This window comes from Carya illinoinensis, chromosome 16 (assembly GCF_018687715.1).
Source record: "Carya illinoinensis cultivar Pawnee chromosome 16, C.illinoinensisPawnee_v1, whole genome shotgun sequence".
In the NCBI taxonomy this organism is placed as follows: Eukaryota; Viridiplantae; Streptophyta; class Magnoliopsida; order Fagales; family Juglandaceae; genus Carya; species Carya illinoinensis.
Genome location: NC_056767.1, coordinates 23,284,888 through 23,307,092, shown reverse-complemented (window position 1 = coordinate 23,307,092; position 22,205 = coordinate 23,284,888). Strand labels below are relative to the sequence as shown.

The 22,205-nt window shown below is 33.6% G+C and overlaps 1 protein-coding gene and 1 long non-coding RNA gene across 2 annotated transcripts; one reads left to right on the top strand and one right to left on the bottom strand.

Annotated features, from left to right (window-relative positions):
• Positions 1–414: 414 nt before the first annotated feature.
• LOC122298609 lies at positions 415–20,944 on the bottom strand. The gene is made up of 5 exons (XR_006239474.1): positions 20,710–20,944; positions 20,509–20,609; positions 20,248–20,333; positions 20,003–20,131; positions 415–922 (listed from the first exon to the last, which is right to left on the bottom strand). It is a non-coding gene; the product is annotated as an uncharacterized LOC122298609 (long non-coding RNA).
• Positions 807–3,030, top strand: LOC122298608 (transcription factor DICHOTOMA-like). Its single transcript, XM_043108429.1, has 2 exons — positions 807–2,614; positions 2,774–3,030. The coding sequence occupies exons 1-2, from the start codon at positions 1,517–1,519 to the stop codon at positions 2,855–2,857; spliced, it is 1,182 nt and encodes a 393-aa protein (XP_042964363.1). The 5' UTR covers positions 807–1,516; the 3' UTR covers positions 2,858–3,030.
• Positions 20,945–22,205: the final 1,261 nt, after the last annotated feature.

The following is a 22,205-nucleotide window of genomic DNA, read 5'->3' as shown; positions in this document are numbered from 1 at the left end:
CTCCAAAATGGTACTACGTAACTCCCATTTTCTTTCATTGTTATCTCCTCGGCCTTGAAAGCAACCAGTACCTTAGAACACTTTGCTATAATATATATATCATGGGGTCTTTATAATTATGCTAGCCTAGAGTGATCAGGCTTAGTACTTCAGTTCTAGCTAGGGATGGATGGAGCTAGAGAGAAGATGATTTCAGTTAAGTGGATGAAGGACTGCAGCCTGTATAAATGGAAACAAAGGTCGACAAAGAAAATGGTTAGGGCTTTCAAGTGTGGATGGGACTATTGCCATTTTAAAATAAGATGAGATTGGGATATTTTCAGCCAGGGCACCTGGTGATTGGCTGGGTTTTGTAGACGGTCTATGATATAGCAGTGGCAAGTACAAGCAGAAGCAACTCATTCTTGTGAGAGAGACAGAGAGAGAGAGGAGAAAAAAAGCTAAACAGATAAAGCACGCTTGGGAAGAAACTCATTTGACATTCTCACATAGAGTTGAGAGAGAGAGAGAGAGATGGGGATGTCTTGCTTTCTCACAAAGAGTTGAGACAGAGAGAGAGAGAGAGAGGAAGAGAGAGATGGGGATGTCCTGCTTTCGATGAAAGGGACGTGAGGCCCGGCCCGGTCAAAGGGAGCAATGCCTCTCATGGCAGGCATACAGTGCATTCCCCCTGGAGCTGAAATAATTGTCCCTCCCTTTTGATTAGACAAAGCCCTCCATTGAGTTAAAAAATCACAGCCCTAGCTAGCTGCAGCAACAAAACCAATTACCATAACACTTATGACTTCCAACTTCTCACTATATATGATACTTTCTAAAACACAAAGTTTGATGAATATAGTCAATGCAGCATCATTGTGAATGAGGTGCGCCTGCTGAAGATTTTGGGGGTGGAGGAAGTTCATTATCAAAGTCTCATCACCTGCAATACACGTGAATTGGCACGATTAATTGTTTTTTTTTTTCTTTTCCATCCACTCGATACATCTCAGTTATCACTTCAAACTTCAAAGGAGTCAAGTACTGTTCTCCCAAAAAGATAAAAAAAAAAAAAAAAAATGATTTAAGAAAAAGATACATGGCTCTTTAATTTGTCTGCAATAAATTCCCCTTCCCGGGTGGTGCTTGCTTTACCTCCTCACCATCTTTATTCAAATCTCTTTCGGTTTCTCTCTCTCTTTCAAACCCCATGGTTATGGCTCTGTCGCTGTAGTCCTAATTGTTTAGGAGGAGGTAAATGCACGAGTCTCTCTCTCTCTCTGAAACACACAGAGAGATACTGATACACACACATACATACATTGTATCATCTTCAGGCTGTTCTTCTCAAAGATCTGATGTAAAACACTAACTCGGGACCATCTTTCTCAAGTCTTGTTATCCACTTGCAGAGTGGGAAAACGAAATGAGAAGAAAAGGATTGATTATCAATCCTACATCATTTTCAAGCTAGCTCTAATATATATTAGACCTGCAGCCGGCTACCTTCAAGCCTAGCTAGTGTTGTCCAGTGCAAATGAAATCACAGATGTATCCCTCAAACAGTAACTATAATATCTGCAATGACCTGATCTCATATTCTGAACAAGCATTTTTGCAGTTGCCTAACCTTAATATTATCTCCAATTCAAAACAAGAAGACCCTTCTCCTTTATGTTTCTTGGGTCATATCTCCTCTTCTCCCTCCATAGATGGGAATGCTTTCCTCCAAAACCACCATGACGTGTTATTTCACCAGCAATCCATGGTGAAATCCGACAAGAACACAACCGGAACTGTCACAAACACGGTCGATTCGAGGAAAACTCACATCAATCGACAGAAAGTGGCCGAGCAGATCCCAAGAAAACGAACCTACAAGGGAGATCGGCACAGCAAGATTAACACTGCGCGAGGACCAAGGGATCGGAGAATGAGATTGTCCCTTGAAGTTGCCCGCAAGTTTTTCGGTCTCCAAGACATGCTAGGCTTTGACAAGGCAAGCAAGACCGTCGAGTGGCTACTCCTGCAGGCAAAAGTTGAAATCAAGAAGCTGGCAAGAGAAATGAAGCGCAGTTGCAGCGTTGGTGTCAAGACTAGTGCTTCTTCTACTTCCGAGTGCGGCGAAGTCTTGTCTGGCATTGATGAGGTTGCAATCTATGATGGCAATCAACAAGGCAGGGTTGTTTCAAAAGAGAGAGCCTCGACGTGTACAGCTCCTAAAGAGAAGAAGAATATTAGGCAGTGGCGGAAAAGTGCATTTCACCCTCTTGCAAGGGAGTCAAGGGATCAAGCTAGGGCAAGGGCTAGGGAGAGGACAAAAGAAAAGCTGAGGACTCGGAGACTGGATGAATCAAAATTATGTGAAGTGGATAACAACTCATGTGATTTCAGCCGATCACGTCTTTGGAGTCTTTTGGAAACTGGTGAAGAATCTGCTGGAACCCACAGCCATAACATGAACCCTTCCATGGAAGTACTACCTGAGATTGAAGAAGAAAGCTCTCATGCCCAAGATGATGGTTTAGGGGCTGCGGAAGACATGGTTAATGATGATTCTTTGGTGATTATTGGAAGGTGGAGCCCATCTTTGATTTTCAATACTGTGAACATCAATACTGGAATTTCCCAAGAGGCAAGTTCCATAAACATGTTTAATTACTGAATTTTGCAAATGCGTACTCTTTTTCGTGTTAGTTTTGTGTGCAATGAACAGCATGCATCTTCAAGAGGATAGTGTCATAGATGACCTAAAACTTTCAGATTACTGACCTCTCCATACAATTGTTTGCAGCATCATGAATTTACAGACTTTCCATTCTTTGGCAACAATAATAATCAACATGACAAGGATTATCTCTCGTATGTCTGGCGCTAGCTTGGATCAGTAAAGAAACATTTGCAGCATGACAAGTGGTGCCTTTTCCTTTTGAAATGTAACATATTAGAGAGAAGTCTCTCGTCTTACAATTCTTGTTAATTATTTAGTGAATGATTATTAATGGGCCTCTTTCATTCTAATAATATCATGTTTCTTTTAATTCGTGATCATGATCATCTGTTTCACATATATTAGGACTGAGTTTCACATAATTAAGTACCCTATCTATATGATGAGGTCGATTAATTGTAGGCTTGATAATGCTAAATTAAGATGTCTTCCGTGGTCAATATGCATTAAAACTTCATTAATTCCAATAAATATATAATTCCTTATTTATTTCTCAGTAATTCCCTTAATTTTGAAGCTTTTGCCAGCAAAATTTCCCCGAATACTTGTGTTTCTAGGCTCACTGCAGATTAATTAACCATGCTTTGATATTTTCTCTAGCTAGTACTGATCATCTATCTATATATACATGAGGGAAATTGAAGGCCAATTAGGGGGGTTGCTTCTCTATAATATTTTTGTATATTTTTTTTTTTTTGTAAGTGCATTACGTCAGTAAATGTTGATTTATCTTTTGAGATGTGATTGAATAGACGCTTCACTGATCCACTTTGAGGCCATGCTTTCAAAGTCCATTGACACCCAGGTAGTGAGATTATTTCAACATACCGATTATCACATTACTTTTACACAAGGAAATTATGCAAAGTTGATTTGCAACAAGTACACAACTAAATTCTAAAATGGAAAATTTAATTTTCTTATGTTGGGAGGGAGATGGATAGCCATCATGAGCTAGCTCATGTTCCTGTATTGATCTATTAATTAAAAGCTACTAAACTCATTAATGCATCATAGTTGATCTCCATGGCAAAAACTCAAGCTGTGAACTCAATTAATATCTGATCAGTAAGGAAGAGGAGGGAGAAAGAACAATCCCTATAATTAGTTGATGGGTCCCAAGGTGGACCAAGTCATAAAGATCCTTTACAAGTTTCAGGTGGGTCAATTACAAGATCAGGAGTTAGGAAGATCAAGGAAGCTATGCATGGATGGGGGTGCAATGCACTTGAGACTTGTTTAGCAAGAGCCCAACATTCAAGATGGGCTTGAGAGGAGGAGATCGGGTGATTTAGATTCTCCATCCATTGACTTGAGTTTGGTTTTCTTGGGTTTGTTTTTCCAATATTATTAGTGGGTCTCAAAACGAGTCAATTGAGGTTCACATCATTAGTACTGCTCTAGTGCAGAAAAACCCAACTTTCAGCTTATTCCGAATGAAATTAGAGACCTAGATATATACATCTTTCGGGGTTTGTCCAAAGAAGAGATATGGTTACCACCTAGACTTTTCTAGAACAGAAACTTGTGTCTTAAAGAAGCAATAATTGCTCTCACTTTAAAAAGTTTTACAGTGAATATCATTGTTGGCGGGCTATGATTATATATATATATATATACACACATATATGTATGTATGTATATATAGGAGGAGGAAGGTTGAAATATGCAGAACTAGTGGAAGTCAGGGTGTTCCATTTTCAATCTGTTTGTTGAAGTTGTGGGCTGCCCAAGTGGTAACATCTATTGCTTGTACTAGTCATTAATTATTTGTATTCAAGTATTAAAGGAAGGTATGTATCTATACTATTAATCGCTTTTCAAGGGGATTTATAAGATGGTAGTAATACTCAAATCATTTACTTTATGTAGCACATCATAGATGATCTCTCAGAGCTAGCTGTGAATAAAAACGTTTGTAATTGCATGTGTGTGTGTAAAGATGTCATCTCTCAGTCTATTTTTTTTTTTTTTCTTATCTGATCTATCAATCAAAGTGCTGTTGGATATATATATATATATATATATATATATTTGTCTGATTAGTTTTCTGTCTGCATCTTCAAATTTAAATTTTCAAGTAAAGATGAAATATAAATTAATTTTATTCTAAGTACTATCTCCATATATATCAAAGATCCCTTCCTTAGTTAATTCTGATCTTTGAAATGTGAGGGAAACTGAAAGAGAATTGTTGCATTGATTTTCCTTTATTAACACAGTAATTTTAACCAATTTCTTTAATTTTGAAAATATTAGTTTGGTTCCATGCATGGTAGGTATATATAAGTGCAGCACAGGAGGTTACTTTGGCAAATTCTTTCCTTATTTTTTATATCCTAATTATTAGCTAGCTATATATGTAAACATTCCTGTCCAATCTACTTGGCTGGAGATTTATAAGAAAACTTTTCTTAGTATCCGAACATAGGTGAATTAAAACACTTTCACACATGCAAGAGCTATCCTCAAATGCTTGGATGATTAGAAAAGGAAATGTTAGCTCATTCAAGGTCAAGATCAGGTCTAACTTAGTATATATGAAAGACAAACACTGAATTCAATCATGTCCTCAAATACTTTTGTCTCCTTAATTCCCGTTTTCCTGTAATTTTTTTCTTAGATTTAATGAGGATATATATTGGGAGGTGCTAAAGGAGACACATGCAAATTACGTGGATCAAGCAGAACAAAATAAGAGTAAGCCGCATTTAGCATAAGATCAGAAATTAAAATATACTGCGAAATATGATAATCACATTTATATATCCATATTTTGAAGGAAAAAGCTGGACCTCAAGTTGCTTGACTTTCAGGGATGAAAAGCCGGAAAGCTGTCAAGCTTGCAAGTGGTATATACATGTATACATACATACATATATATATGTATGTATGTGTTATAACATGCAAAGTATCTAAAATATAAGGATTTCATGACCATTAAAATTATGAGAATTAATTATAGGTCATACAGAACAATTTAACTGCATGTATCCATAATTATAAGAAAAACGCTCATTCATGTTCAATGGTCAATTATTTGTGATGAAAATGGCTACTATCTGTGATGATTAGACATTATGAATTTTGAGCAATATTTAATTTTAAGATGAGCCATTATAATTACTTTCTGATAGTTTAAACAATTTAGGGGAATGCTTAATTGCTATATAGGCTGCGAGGATAAACTAATTGGTTAAGGGACTGATCCTGCAGCAATTTTTCTTTCTTTCAAAGCTATGATCAGTGTATATATATATACATATAGTTCAGCCCCGTTTGGTTGTACGAACTAGTACTAATAATTTATGAGATTTCTACTCATCATCGTAAACAACACAGTCCTAAATGACCGGATTTTTGTTGACTTGTTGCTCAGTTTTAGTCCCACATCGGTGAGATTAAATTTCTCTGTAGGCCTTTTTGTAAAAAAGGGAAGAAGCTAGGTATAAATTTAACGTTTTGTTAGTGGGAAAGCTTTGTAAGTGTGTTTAAGGTGAGGAGAAAAATTGTATAATTGTAATAATTTTTCATATAGTGAATTTTCTTCTATGGATCTGGTGGTTTTTCTCCTGTTTAGGAGTTTCTATGTAAATATCTTGTATTGTTATTATTTCTCTATTTTTCTTGTTATTCTTTCAAATGGTAGATCCTAGGGGGGTGAATTTGGAATGTTCAAATTTTCAACAATTGGTATCAGAGCCACTAGGTTATTTTTGTGAGGTGGAGTTTTGGTGTGGTAGTGGTGTGCATAAGTAAATTGGTTGCTAATAGTCTTTTCGTTACTATAAATTGGTCGCAAAAGGCCATTTTTCTTATAGTGCATTGAAGGACAGACCAACACCTGAAGTTAGTACTGGTACTAGTGTGACTGGTGAAAGGAGCAGATCTAAAATGAGCGATGAAGATTGGGAGGATTTGGATTTGATAACAGCAAGTGCGATACGCCTGTGTCTGGCTAAAAATATTCTTGCAAATGTGCATGGAATATCTACGACAAAGAAATTTTGAGAAAATTTGAAAGTTGTCTGAGATGAAGGGCGTCTCAAATCATGTGTACTTGAAGAAGTAGTTTCATACACTACGGATGAGTGAAGGTACAACTATTTCAGATCATTTAAGCATTCTCAATGGCATTGTCGCTGAGTTAGAAGTTATTGGAGTGAAAATTGATAATGAAGATCATACCTTGAAACTCATCTGGTCTCTTCCACCTTCCTTGATACATGGGAAGGAGAAAATAATTTTTTCAGAGGTTACCAGTAAAATCTTTTCTGAAGAGAAAAGACTAAGTAGTAGAAATAATATTCCACTTAAGAACTTAGTAATGGTAGTAGCTGAAAATTGGAAGATGAAAAACTCCATGAAGAAAAAACTAGTCTGCTGGAAGTGTGGACAATCTGGACACGTCAAGAAAAATGGTCCAAGAGCTGGAGCAGGTTTGGCAAATAGCTCCAAGTCACTAAATAGAGATACTGGAAATGATGCTAATGTTGTGTCTCTCTCCATGAAAGACTTTGATATTTAAAAGAGACATGTACATTCTCGTGATATGTCGCTAATTTTCAAAATTACCATGATAGAGGATGTGTTAATGTTAGCGGGCTTATAAGTTTGCACACAAGCATTAGTTTGGCATTGATGTAAGGTGTGTGGTGGAAATTCATGTCGATGACTGATAAACTTTCAGGAGAGCCAAACATGGAAGTTACATCACAATTTTCAACAAGGTTGTTATTCGACATAGGCCGAATTGAAATGTTTGGAATTGATTTATTTTAAGTAGGTATGCTTTTATGGTGAAACATGATAGCGGAAGTTATGAAGATTTTCATTGAGGTAGAGCTTGGTTGTGGGACTAGTCAAAGTCATAAGGTAGAAATTGTTGATTTGTTGCTCCTTTTTAGTCCCAAATCGGTGAGATTAAAATAAAGGGCATAATCCTTTTTAGTCCCACAATAATAATACTAAAAAATAATATGTTAAACTTTCATTTCAACTCAAAATTTTAATCTTACTTGCAAAACCTGTCCTAAATTGTTAACCAAGACATCTCATCTAATCTCTTCTTTATAATTTTCACAAATTTCTATATAAAATATAATAAATAATTTAATTTTTTTAAATCTTACAACAAAACTAACATTAAAAAATTATATTATAATAATTTTTTTATTTAATTTTTAAAAAGAATCTCATTTCATTTCATCTTATTTGTATAAATAAAAGGAATCAAAATTCTTTTCTGTTAGAAATGAAAGCTGGCTTATTTGATTTCCAGCTCGTTGATCTATAAAAAATAATAAATATTAGTGTCGTAAAATGGTGGAGGAGTGTGCCCTCACGCATCGTCGTCCAAAATGACGCGTGAACCCCATGTGTGCCCATCACCAAAGCTCCAATCGCTACACTCGCCACTCCATTTGATTCCTGCGTCTGATATCTTCAAGATCTTACCATCTGTGCTCCTCCACTGCTGGCACATGGGCCCCATGTGCTGGTACAGTTCTTCGTGTTCCTTGGACGCCTACAAAATTGTGATCTGTCGACCTTCTGTTTCTACCTATCTTATTCTCCGAGTTGACAGACTTACCTATCTAAGTTTGTGGTGTGGATGATAGAGACCTTAAACCTATCTAAGTTTGCAACCCCATATGCAAATATCGTGTTTCACTATTTCAGTATAAAACTTGGGCAGACCTCTTAGAGGATTACCAAAAAAACACATTTATGGTTAGTGTTGTCTTGAAGCATGTTTCCATCTACTGGCCAAGAGAACATATATGGGACCTGAAATACTTCGTTTGTCGACCCAATTTCCCCTCTATGCAGTTTATTTTCTTTTATCCTTGTTCGGATGTTTGGATTTTTTGGGGTAGGTTTTCTTTTTTTCTAGTCTTGTAAAGAGTGATCAGACATGTATAAGATCAGAGTTGAATGAGTCATAATAGTCTTTCTGGCTTTTGCTTTAACTTTACAGCCGATTTCGTTGAACGGGATCAGTTTCTTGATATTACTATATCTTTTTGGTGTATTGATCCTTAAAGAGTGCTGAGAATTTATACCTTTTTTGGTGTATTATTTTAAGAGTGGTGAGTGTGATTATTTATTTAGAGCGGTTATGGAGCATATAATATATATGCAGTATCCTAAATTACTCTCTCTAGACACCCATTTGTATCTCTAAAAACCCAATACTTACCTAAATTTGCATCATCCCTTTGCACTATAAAAAAACAAAAGCAAACAAATTAACATGAATTGATTACGGACGCAAGGATATGCATGCTAGCTTGTAGCTTAATATTTAAGAAAAAAAAGTAGATTATTGGTGCGAATTAATCCAACATCTTTTAAGGCTAATTTAGTTCGAGTTATAATCTATACAATCATTTTGCATATTTTTTGTATACTCCATTGATGTAATTGATTAAATCAATTATTTTATATTTTTAAAAAATAACACATTCAATCATATTAGTAAAGTACTGTATAAAAAGTACTCAAAAGTTACATATAAAATTTTTGATTTAGTTATAGTAATAAATAAATCAGGCACTCCAAACCGTTGACAAATCTCATGTTATAATTTTAAAATTTTGAATTTATAATTTTTAAAATAATTAATGTCTAATGTGCCAAGAGTATTTCTTCGCACTGGCTTGTAAATACAATTCTTCCTTTTCGATCTTATAAGAATAACAATACTTATTATATGTATATGTTCTTTCTGTTTAATATATATAAATTCTTCTGTTCAAATACGTACATTAATGCTTGATCATAGGGCAACATGATATAGATCGATCTATGATCATGGCAATCATTTAGATTCCAAGTTGATTACCATCTAATTAATTTTTTTTCCTTTAATTTGATATAGAGCAAGCTAGCACCCCAACCCCAAAACATGAAAAATATTATTTTAATTTATTGTAGTTTCTTGTAAGTGCAGCTTGGGAAAAAAACCATTTATTTCTGAACCCAATTAACTCGGAAACCCTAATTATCAGACTTGAGCATTAAACCTCAAGATTTCTATTCCTTAAAAAAAATATTATTTTAATTTCTTGTACTTTGACAACCCCAAATACCTAAAAATATATATCGATAAAACACTGTTCGTTTGCTTTAATATATATTTCCCACACTGCTGGCTGAAAACAAAAACATGCAAGATCGATCATGACCATAGTCCTACTTTTGAGATGCGAATTCACTGTTTTGAGCTTGAAAACCTAAAAAATCTCTTCACTTTCTGATGCAAAGAATAAAAAAAGTTTTATTGAATCATAATATATAACTAAACCCTAAAAAAGATGCAGAAAGATATGATCAGCTAGCTGGGAGACACAGACCACGAACATGTTCTTAATCCATTAATTCCAGTACTCCACTTCCTGATGAGAACTATAAAAACCCCATGCCGTACTATATATGAAAGAAAAGCCTAGCTACATGGTGATCATGATCAGTACTATATATATGCAGATGCAGGAACCTTATAACAAACCCTAATAATGTAATATGGTTTGTCTTGGAGTGAAAGCTGGACCAATTTTATAAGTGGGGGAACCAAAACCAAAAGCTTTGGCTGATTACAGATGATCAAATGAAAGCCAAAGTGTTGTACGTACAGTTGGTGCAGTTTGAAAATGACCCTTTTTGTTCGGGTTGGCTGCAACTCATTATTAGTAAATAGAAAGTTATTGCCCCCTACCCCAACCCCAACTACTTGTAGTTATCCATGTACTACTTCTGATCCCTTTTCAACTTCGTTTTCCTTTTTCAATTCCTTTTCTATGAGGGCCACAGAAAAAGTTTTGTTGGCTGTATCAGTCTAGAAATCACGTGCTACAGATCATAATATTTTTTAATTAAAACTTTGAGATTCGGGAATGTTTGGATCATTTCATAATTTTTCATTTAGTAGTGATGAAATCATGGTTTGAGTGAAAATATTTCATTAGGTTTTGAGAAAGCAGTTCAAATAAGAATCATGAAAAGAGGGATCATGTACTCTTAAATTCATGAACATAAGATAAGGGATAAAGCACTTCAAATAAGAATCTCATTAAAGTTGTAGGATATTAAATGAAAAGAGGAGTGTTCTTTCTGAGTGTTTGGACGTTTTTATATATTTATACACAATTATCCTCGACAAGAATTGAGTCCCTCGACCTAGTACTCATCATGTAGCAGCTAGCTAGCTAGCTAGATAAAGGAAACTGCATGCTAGATTTTCCGTTGGGAATTTTTATTTTATTTTATTTTCATTTCGTGAGTAAGGAAGTAAATTAAGCTATTAATTAGTTTTTACTAAGTAAAAGCCCCGTGCATGACAGTAGAGCCATCCTTTTATCTAATTGAACAGCTTGTTGCGGATGGAGGACCACAACTCGTGTTTTTACTCCTAAAATATTGGTTTTGAGGAGGTCAGATTAATTGACCACACGTTGCCTAGATTTTCGTGAGAGTTTTGAAGATATAAAATGATTTACTCTTTCATAACCGATCGATTATTTATATGTTTTTCTTTATATATATATATATAAAGAATACTAATTTGTTTTTTCGAAACGGAATATTCTATATTTTGCAAAGCTATTCATTAATATTTAATTTAGTTTATATAAGTTGATTTAATTAGTTAGTAATTAGATGCTTGATTATGTTCAAGATCATAGCATTTAGTTTGATTAGTTTGACAAATTGTGTATAGATGAATTTTTAATAGTTAAATAGACACTCTTGTATTTTAATAACCATATAATTTTTAAGTTCATAGTTGATTATGAATATTAGATCTTATAAACTTAAGCTTTGACCAAAACAAGTTGAGTTTATATAAAAGTATTTATTAATGACACGCTTATATTCATAAGGATTTAAATGAACTCACAGTATTAGAAACATCATTCTCTATCATATTTTTTTGTTGGGAACAATAAGAAGAAAAGGACAAACAAGATTTTACGTGGTTAGGTAATATTCATATACATATAGAGTTGTAGAAGATTTTATTTTCTTGAAAGTTGAAACACATAGTGTAGCAAATACAATGAGCGGCTGTACAGAAATACAATATATGTGTGTGTGTCTTTGTGTGGCGAAACCCTATTTATGGTAATTAATTAGTCTATAAACCTTAATTATGGGTTGCATAAATCTTAATTCGGTTAGGCCTACGCCTATTAGCCCAAGCATAATTATCGGATTGAGTCATCAAATCAGGTAGCCGCAAAATAAACCAAGCTCTACACAAAAAATCCCAACATTTTTAAATACTTAAGATGTTTTCATTCTAACCTTAAAAGTAAGAGAAATGTTTTGTTTATAGAGATATCTCACAAATGTAAAGCCATTTATTTTGCTGGGATCTAAACTTTGGTGGGACCTAGAAGTTTCTTCACTGCACATACAATTGAGTAAGTATTTCCTCCCAACTCAACTAGAGTAGTACACTATAACCCTCCTCCCCAAATCTCTCATGATCTACTTTATCAACATAATAAGGAGGCCGAGTTTAGATGAGCAACATGTTAAGTGAGTAAGGTCAAGCAAGTAATACATCGAGCGAGCATGGTACCAAGCGAACAAGGAGGAGGCAAGCAAAGTACTGAGCAAGCAATTTAGTGAGTGAGCAACGAGTAGGCAAGGAAAACACTCGATGAGCAAAATAGGTGAGGAAGAGTAGTAACCAAAGAACTTAGACCCCCCAAGGTTCCACAAATGAAGCATATCACACGTGATGTTTAACCAATCAGAAAGCTTACATTATCATGTAAAATATTATAGGTTCAATGCAAAGCTTGGAGTCACGCATGATTAGCTTAACTTGCAGAAGAATTGAGGTAAGTGACTATGATCATGTTCTTCGATATATATATGGTAAAGGTTTAGAAAGGAATATATATTTGTATGTAGTATTAGTCTTTGTTGACAGCCCTTTTTTACGAACCCTATTTATGATGAAAGATGTTATATGATTTTAGAATAGTATAAATGATGGTGTGACTAAATACTATATAGTATAACTATTTATTTTAACGAATGCAAGATAAGACAATATTAAAGAAAAGAAAAAAAATGAAAAGGTATGATTATATGTGTTTGATTAGGTTAATGAATGGGCCAAGATAAGGACAATACCATGAGTTTGAGACGGATGACAACGCCAAAATATATCACTAGCGGTTGACTTAGTGATGACTCATTCTTGAGGTTCGATTTTACCCGATAGCTATGGGAATAACCATTGATCACAAGGGTTGTTAACTCTAACATACGAGGGTTAACAGAGTATCACATCCATTTAGGATGAGGTTAAGGTAATAAATGATTAATACTTGAGGTTGAGAAAAAGAAGGTTGTATGTTTGTTATAATATGAGGTAAATGTTTTATGTATGCTTAAAAGTAAAGTTTTTCTTAAAAACCAATGATGTTTATTGAAATAGTATATTTATATTATGCTTTCTGCATGATGTGGGTATTATTGAGTATTTAACTTATTTTAGTTATTTTTATGTTTTCCCACCTTAGGTGAGGAAGGTTGTGAGGATGTTGTCTAGGAAGGTGACATTGATTATGAGGCTTGAGGCATTGAGAAACGATTTTGATTTTACTTTTACAATTCAATGATTTATATTTTCCACGATGTGTAGCAAGTGACATAATATTTTCTTTCAATAAGTGCTACCAAATAAATTCTTTCTTTTTTAAAGATTTCTTTTGCTAAAGCATTAGGTGTTTTTATAAATGCAAGTAATCTTTTACACCTGGCACAAATAATATATGTTTTAATGTTAGTAGCACAAGTTCCTCTAATTTTACAAGGCCTAGAGGGATGTAGTGTTACAACTGTGTTTCAATTATCAAGTGTTGACCTATAAGAAGCTTGTCCATACTTAATTATCCTGTAGAAAGATATATTTTTTTCCTAAAAATATGCAAAGCAATGCCTCAAAATATTTTCCAAGTCAACATGCACATTAAGGAGAAAGATATGTAGCCATAACTCATGTTCGAGAAATGATTATCCATTAAAAGTGGAGACCTCCTTGGCTCCTGGAGGCCGTAGTGAATAAAAAAAAGGATGTAGATAGTCTAAAAAATAGTTGTTCAAACAAAGTGAACATCCTTCCTCTCTCATCTTCATAAGAAGAAGTGCGAGACAATACTACCTCTCATAGAATTTGCTCCTTTATACTCCTCCATCCTTTTATTTCAATAAGAGGAGAAAATATCTTGACTACAAAGATTGTCCCATTGCTCGACATATATCAATTTTCAAATAGATTCCGTAGTTTTTCCCTTCCCATTAGGGGTTTTCCATTTAAGAAATTTAGCATTCCTGCTTGTATGTTGATTGATTTTTTTAAAATAGTTAGTTTATTTTATAATAGATTGCCTATATAATTTGAACAAAGAAGTTTAAAAAATACAACGTTTTGCATTTGATGTCCACACTACCAAACTGGTAACAGAGCTTGGACGTTGTTTATTTGTGTGACTTAAATGGACAGTTCATTTAGTAGCAAGATTAAACACTCTTGCTCGACATATATCAATTATTCAATTTGGAACACAAGGATGGAGGATGTTTCGTATTGCGAAGAGTTGTTTAAGCCTTTTGATTAGGCTTGGGCTAAGTTTAAAAATAAAACTAATGAGTATTGGAAGAAACTGAATAGGGAAACTGTCGGGCATTTTTCTCGTTTCTTTTCACAAACCATCTCATTTCATCTTATCTAACCATTAGAATTTTTCCAAATTCTCATACAAAATATAATAAAGCAATTCAACTTTTTCAAATCAACAAAAATAATATTTAAAAATTATATTGTGACAATATTTTATTCAACTTTTATCTCATCTGTATAAACAAACGAGGTTAAACAATGGGTTTATCAAGGTATCTTCCATTATGTAGCCAAATTGATGCTTACAATCTTTGGAAGGAAGAAACTAGAAAGTGTTTATGATCGAAAGTTTGCGCAAAACAAAATATTTATAATGAAAGTTTGTAAGTTTAAAATATAAGGATGGACAAAGTGTTGCAGAGCATTTGAAATTTTTTTATTAATTGTCGAATGATTTGTGTCTTTCAGTATTTAGCTCTCAAAAGCATGATAACCATTAGTACTATGAAAGATAGTATGTTCAATGAAGATGCAAGAAGAAAAGAACATGGTATTTCTTTTTATTCAGAGGCACTTGTTACAGAAAAATAGAGGAGTAAAAGGTAAAAGAAAGAAATTTTGTGATGATGACAATTATGACAAGTAAAGAGGAAAATCGATTTCAAGAAAGGGATAAAATTTCTTCATTATAGTAAGATTAGCACATTAAGAAAGGGTGAAGAAATTTTATAAATGAATAGTTGAAAGAAAGAAATGAGGAAAGTAAAGATGAAAAACACACTACAGCAATTGCATTTGATAGTGATGTGTTCATTGTTTGTGATGATGCTCAAGCTAATGCTACATGCTAGGACTCTATATAAGTAATTGATATAAAAACTTCTTTCCATACTATCAAATATAGATATTTCTTCTTTTGTTATACTAGTGACTGTTTTGATTGGGTTAGAATGGGAAACAAAGCAAAGTATATAATTGTGGGCGTAGGAAATACGTAGCTCAAAATCGATATTTGAAGCAAATTTCTTCTCAAAGATGTCAAACATATTCCTAATATGCTCGTCTAATTTTTATTTGAAAATTAGATGATAAAGGCTACCACAATTACGTTGGAGGTGGAAAGTGAAAACTGAATAATGACTTTTTTATTCTAGCAAGGGAAATGAAGATCAACACTCTTAATAAGACGTATGAAAGAAAAGTTAATAGAGATGATTTTTTTACCTATCAAAGAAAAAAAAAAGTTAATAGAGATGCTATGGCTATTAAGAATGAAGTCTCAATTAAGTTAGTTAAAATGTGTTTGAGCAAATAATGGTAGTGAATACAAATGATTATTTCAATAGTATCGTAGAAATCTTGACATTAGGCTTTAGATAACAGTTCCTAGACACCAAAACAAAAGGATGTAGTAGAGAGAATGAATAAAACCATTTATAAAAGAATTGGGTTTATGCCCTCTTGCAAAATTGCCTAAATCTTTATGGGGTTAGGCAATGTAAATAGCAATTGACTTGGTTAACTTTTATCTATCAATTTCTTTAGATGATGATGTTCCTGAAAGGGTTAAATAGGGAAAGATATTTCTCATGCATTTGAGGGTGTTTGGCTGTAAAGCTTTTTGTTCATGTTAATAATGATGAGACATCCTAAATGAATAGCAAGTCTAATAATGATGAGACATCCTAAATTAATAGCAAGTCCAAGCAATCTATATTCTTAGGTTAGACAAATGAGGAATTTGGTTTGAAATATAAGATTCAACCAAGAAGAAAATTCAAAAAAGCGAATATGTAATTTTTTTAAGACCAAACCATTTAAAGTTCAGATTGAAAGGGTAAGGTATTTCAATGATGAACTTATGAATTTTACTCCTCCTGTTATGCATGATGAACATGTGGGAGATGTACAAAAAGAACATATCGATATTGTTAGAAATGGTGAGCATGCAATTGATCATGCGGGACCAAAACAATAACGTACTAGAGTAAACTCCTTCAAAACACCTGATGAAATTTAATTAAAAAGATCACAAGAGAGTGTCAGCTTTTCAAAAGGTATTGCCAAGAGGTTATGCTGCATCACCTGAAATAGGAGTGGTTGAAAGTCATGTGATAAGAAATGAAATCCTTGAATGAGAACTACATCTATGAGTTGATAAAATGAGAGTATTGGAGAATAAATAGGTGTTCAAATTGAACATAGAAGTTATTGAACCAAATACCTCACAACTAAGGTACAAGACATGATTGGTTGTAAAGAGATTCAATAAGAAGAAAAGCATTGATTTTGAAGAGACTTTTTCACTTGTGATAAAAACGTCATCTACCAGAGTTATCTTGAGGTTGGTTGCCAAAATGAAATTAAAGTTTGAACATATTAGTGCGAAAATTGGTTTCCTTCATTGAAAGACTTGGAGGAGGAAACAACATATACAACAACAAGAAAGGCTCGTAGCGAAGGGCAAAGAACATATATGTGTCGACTAAAAAAAAGTTTATATGGACTCAAGCAGGCACCTAAATAGTGTTACAAGTATGAATCCTCTATGATTGAGCAAAGGTATGATGATATAACTATATCAGATCATTATGCCTTTATTAAGAAGTTCTATGATAATGAATTTATTATTCTCTTGCTATATGTAGATGGCATATTGGTAGTTGATCATGATTATGAAAAACTTGAAAATTTGAAAAAGGAGTTGAGTAAGTCTTTAGCTATGAAAGAATTGGGATTTGCAAAACAGATTTTTGGTATGAGGATCTTTTGCGACAGAGAGAATGCTAAGTGGTGGCTATCTCAAGAGAGTTATATTAAGAAGGTACTAGATAGGTTCAACGTGGGTAAGACAAAACTAGAGAGCTCTCCATTTGTAGGTTATTTAAAGCTAAGTTTCAAGTATAATCCTACAAATAAGAAAGAAATTGAAGAAATGCAAAATATGCATTAAGCATCAGCTATGGGTAACTTAATATATGCCATGGTATGCAAAAGGCTTGATATTGCTCATATTGTTGAAGTTGACGGTCAATTCCTCTCTAACCTTTGTAAAGAATATTGGGCAATTGTAAAATAGATTCTTAAGTATCTTAGAAGCACTTCCAGGATGTGTTTGTACTTTATGGCAAACATATGTTTGGTGGGTTCATGAATGCGGATATGGCTACTGATATTGATTTTGAATTCTATTTCAGGGTAATTGATTACTTATTCAGCGGAAGCAACATCATAGCAATCCAGACTATAGAAATGTAGTGTTTTGTCTACCACAAATGCAAAACATATTGCCATCACTGAAGTTAGTAAGGAGTTGATATGGATGAAAAATCTCTTAGAAGAATTTGACCAAAAGCAAGAGAACTATAGTTTTATTGTGACAATAAGAGTACTATCTATCTTAATAAGAAATTAGTTTTTATTCAAGACCCAAGTATATTGATGTAAGATATCACTAGATTCATGATGCATTGGAGATGAACTCGTTACAAATTAAGAAAAGTTATACTAATGAGAATGGGCCAAATATTACGAAAAATAAGGGTGGCACTTCGTGTTCGTGTGTTTTGTTTATGTCATGTCAAGTCATAGATATTTGATCTCACTTAAATAAATAGTGACATGACATGACCTATTTAATAATTAATTAGAAATGATTCAACATGACACAACTCATATGACCTCTTTCAACCCTTTTTACGTAAATATGTTGAACAGGTCCGTATAATCCATTTGACACGATTAATATAATCTCATATAAAATTTAAAATCTAAATTTATTAGTAACCACAATATCACCAAAAAAATAATAAAACTATATACTAACAAAAATATTAATATTTATGATATTTTAACCTATAATAAAACTAATGTTACAAACCCAACAATATTAACCTATATGAATATGAGTTTTGCTACATACAAACACAGTCGCGCACTAATCTGTGTACCAATACTGATTTATTCATGCTTAAAATTTAAATTAACATTATTTTTAATAAAATCTACTTTTTGACTAATCACATCACATTGGTGCACAGATTAGTACACAATTATACTTGCAACTATATTTTTCCTATGAATATAGGTAAAAAATTACAATCCTAACAAGGGCTTTATGAATTAAAAAAGAAAGAAATAGTGGCGTTGCGCATATGCATCAAGGGAGAGAAGATAGAGAAGTGTCGTGCAAAATGATAGAAAAAGCTTGATTGTGGTTCAATTTGATGAAGTTTCAGTATGTTGTTTGTGATGATACATAAGAGCTCCATATTAACGGGTGTTGATCGTTGAAATCTCTCTCCATTTGCTTGTGGCTAATACTAATAGCTGCTTGGTGAGATCTTTCTTGGAATTCTGGTTGCAATCCACTTGTTTGGTGATGATTTATATGTTAAACCAATAATATAGACATTCTTGATATACATGTAGCATCTGGAAATCATTTTATATGTAAATCCATTATTGTTGATAGTGGAAGTTATAATTGAACAAGATCCCATAATTTTTTCCTTCGTATTAGGGGATTTTGCACGTAAAATGAATTTGCTATTTTACTTGTGGGATATAATGAGTTTATTTTATACTATATTCCTTATCTAATTTGCAAGAAAGATGGTTATTAAAAGTATTCCATTGTGTATCTGAGGTTCACCCTTTCATATCATGACCTCTTCTTCTTTGTCCTCGATTATAAACAACCCATTGCATCTCATAACTTTTTAGATTTATTGAAAATATAAGCAGGATGGACCTATGTGTAAGCCGGGGAGCTGAATTTTTATAACATCCCAAAGACTTTCTTTCGTATGGTTTTTGCCAAAGGTACTTCACATGCTAAATGCAAGTATGGAAAAATATATTCAGGAGTGCCTTAAACGTACTTCACATGCTACAATGGGTAACTGTTTACGTGGTACTGTGGTTGTGGTCTCACAAAGTTGGGCCTACAGATGTCCTACCCATATTCGACGCTGACATTTTGGTTTGGGAAAGCAGTCAAAATGGGCCTTCTAATTCTTCTATGGCCGGATTAGAAATGATATGTACAATGATTATATAATCTCTATATAAAAATAAATAAATAAATCTTAAAATTTATATTAAAAAATTATAAACTCTACTTTCTTTTTAATAATAAAAAAAATGAGTTAGCGAAACTTCACTACGGTAACTCTAGAATACTGTATCTAGCAATTACGTACTCATGTACTGAGTGATAGAGAACTTTTTTTTGGGACCGGATAACACAAGAATGGAAGCCGAAGGAAAGAAGGCAGGCATGCATAGGTACGAAAGAGTAGGAGGAGAGGGGTACTGCATTCATGCTAGGAATACTGCATTAACCATCCCAATTCCTACGTTGACTGCAACACAGCACAGTCAAGAGTACGGAGGGAATGGGTAAAAGTGAATGGTGTGGGGTGCATTAATTCATGACTCAGCCAGAACCACTCTACCTATCCATTTCCACAAGCACAGTGAGGGAAAGAAAGAAATAGCTACAATCAAGCATTATCTGCATAAGCTGCCTCACAGAGGAAACTAAAGACGAAAAAAGCAAATACCAACAAAAGAGAAGCATCGATCGACCAAACATATCTACATTTTTATCTGGATAAAGTTGCTTGCAAAAGAAAACACGTTACCTGGGATTTAGCTTTTGGGCAATGTAATATTTGACCTCTAACACTCCCATGCATCAGCAGAAGTGCGGCCTTCTTGAGCAGCAGCGCAGCCATTGTTGTTTGTGCTTGGAATGATCTTCTTTTAACACACTTTACGTGTATCAAATGTGCATTAGAACAAGCAAAACTTGCATTACTAACCGCAGAAAAAACACGCCCCGAGATAAAGAAAACAGATAGATTTGAGTCAGTAAAATTATACCAACCTTAGGATTCTGCAACTTGAACTGATCTGCAACATTTTTCCTTTAAACTAATTTCTGAAGTTCTGGCACATTTATCTAACCGTTTCCTGCCAATGAAAGTTTGGCTTTAAACACAGGAAGTTTACGCCCACTCATCGGCCACCCAAATTGAATCTTTTCTTGTTTTTTCAAAAAGATGCGACGGGAGTTAATAAAAGCCAGCATAATGATGGTAATAATAATACTATTATTGTTATTGCTGGGTACAGCACATTCACGTACGTAAATAAGAAGGATCAAAGGGAGCTTAAGCCACCAAGAAGATAGTGAATTAAGATTGCATGCAGAAGTAGAACCGTGGGATAATAAAAACCATTTGGCTTCTGCAAATTAAAGAAGGAAGGACAGCGATTAACGGAAAGTGAAAGCGACAAATCGGGAAAAGAAAGATGCAGCAATTAAAAACAAATAAATGATGCGCACCAGCTAGCAGTTCTCGAATTCAGACCGCAGCTGCTGCTGCTGCGCAGTTAGGCGGGGTTTGAGCTGAGGATAAGGAGAGTGTTTTAAGAGTACGTAAAAGCAGAACAAAGTGAGAGAACTGTTAACAGTCTGTGAGTGAGTGGGTTGTAATTAGAGAGCTGAGGCTCTGCATCCGTTCAACTGCAATCGTAGCTTGGTGTGTGTGTGTGTGTCTGTGTATGCGTGGGTGATTCAGTTTGCCTGGCTCTTGCTACAGTAATAGTAGTATTAATTGCAAGGTTGTCCGGCGGCAGCTTTTTGTGTGTTTCGTACGTAGAAGCTGAAACCCTTTCCAACCTAGCTACGCTCTCTCTCTCTCTCTCTCTCGATCTCGAACTGTACGTGTTAGCATCCATGCTCGAGCCTGTGAACTCGCAAATCCCGTGTCACCAGCACAGAGCATCAAGAACGGGTACAGGTAATTGCGGAAGAGAAATAATTTAGCCACTTAGAAATCGCCAGCACAGACTATATGCTGCTGACCCGCATAAGATAAAATGAGAATAAAAATTAAAAGTTTAATAAAATAACATTAAAATATAAATTTTTTATTTTAAAATTTAAAAAAATTAAATTATTTATTATATTTTATATAAAATTTTAAAAAAATTATACGAGTATATGAGATCAAACCATACTAAATATATAAACAAAGATGTATTAATATAATATAATATAATATGTTAAATATTATTTTTAGTGTAAAGTATTTCTAATAAATAATATAAAATTATGTCAATTTATTAGTTTATTTTTATGAGATCTTTAATTTGTAGTTGCAATACTTCTCTTTTTAGAAATATTGTTACTAGTCCATAATTTTGTATATTATCGATTATGAGGGATTATCAAGAACTTTCCAAAGTAAAAATACATAGAATTTCCATTTCAAAAAAAAAAAATACATAGAATTTCATCCATTGTGTAATGCAAATTAAAATTGATATTTGCAAAAATTAATACATCATTAATTCGTTTTTCTTCAAAAGGACTTAGTAATTAACTTTTTAAAAGTTTAATTAAAAGATAATTAACTTGTGGAAAGTTATTTTAAAAGATAGAAGTTTTCTTGTTTTGTTTTTGGCTCAAAACCAACAATTTTGCAGCTCAAACTATCATTTTTTTTTTAAGAAAATTTATATTCATTATCCCTACATTACACATCTGTCTTTATTTTTTTTATCTGTGTGTAGTGTATAACTGTCGAGTGTAAGAACTCTTTTTTCAATTTTAATTCCATTAAATTGTTTTTATTCTAATTAAGGTTATAAAGTACGTATTTTTTCACATAAAATAAGGGGAAAAAAAGGAAGATTTGTAGGCTTAGAAAATAAATACAAAGGGGAAGAGAAGTAGAAATTATCAAATTAATAGTGTACCTATAAATCCAAGGATACAAATAGAAGGAATCCGGAATTTCTATTGAAAATCCAACTTTACACGCAAAGATATATTAG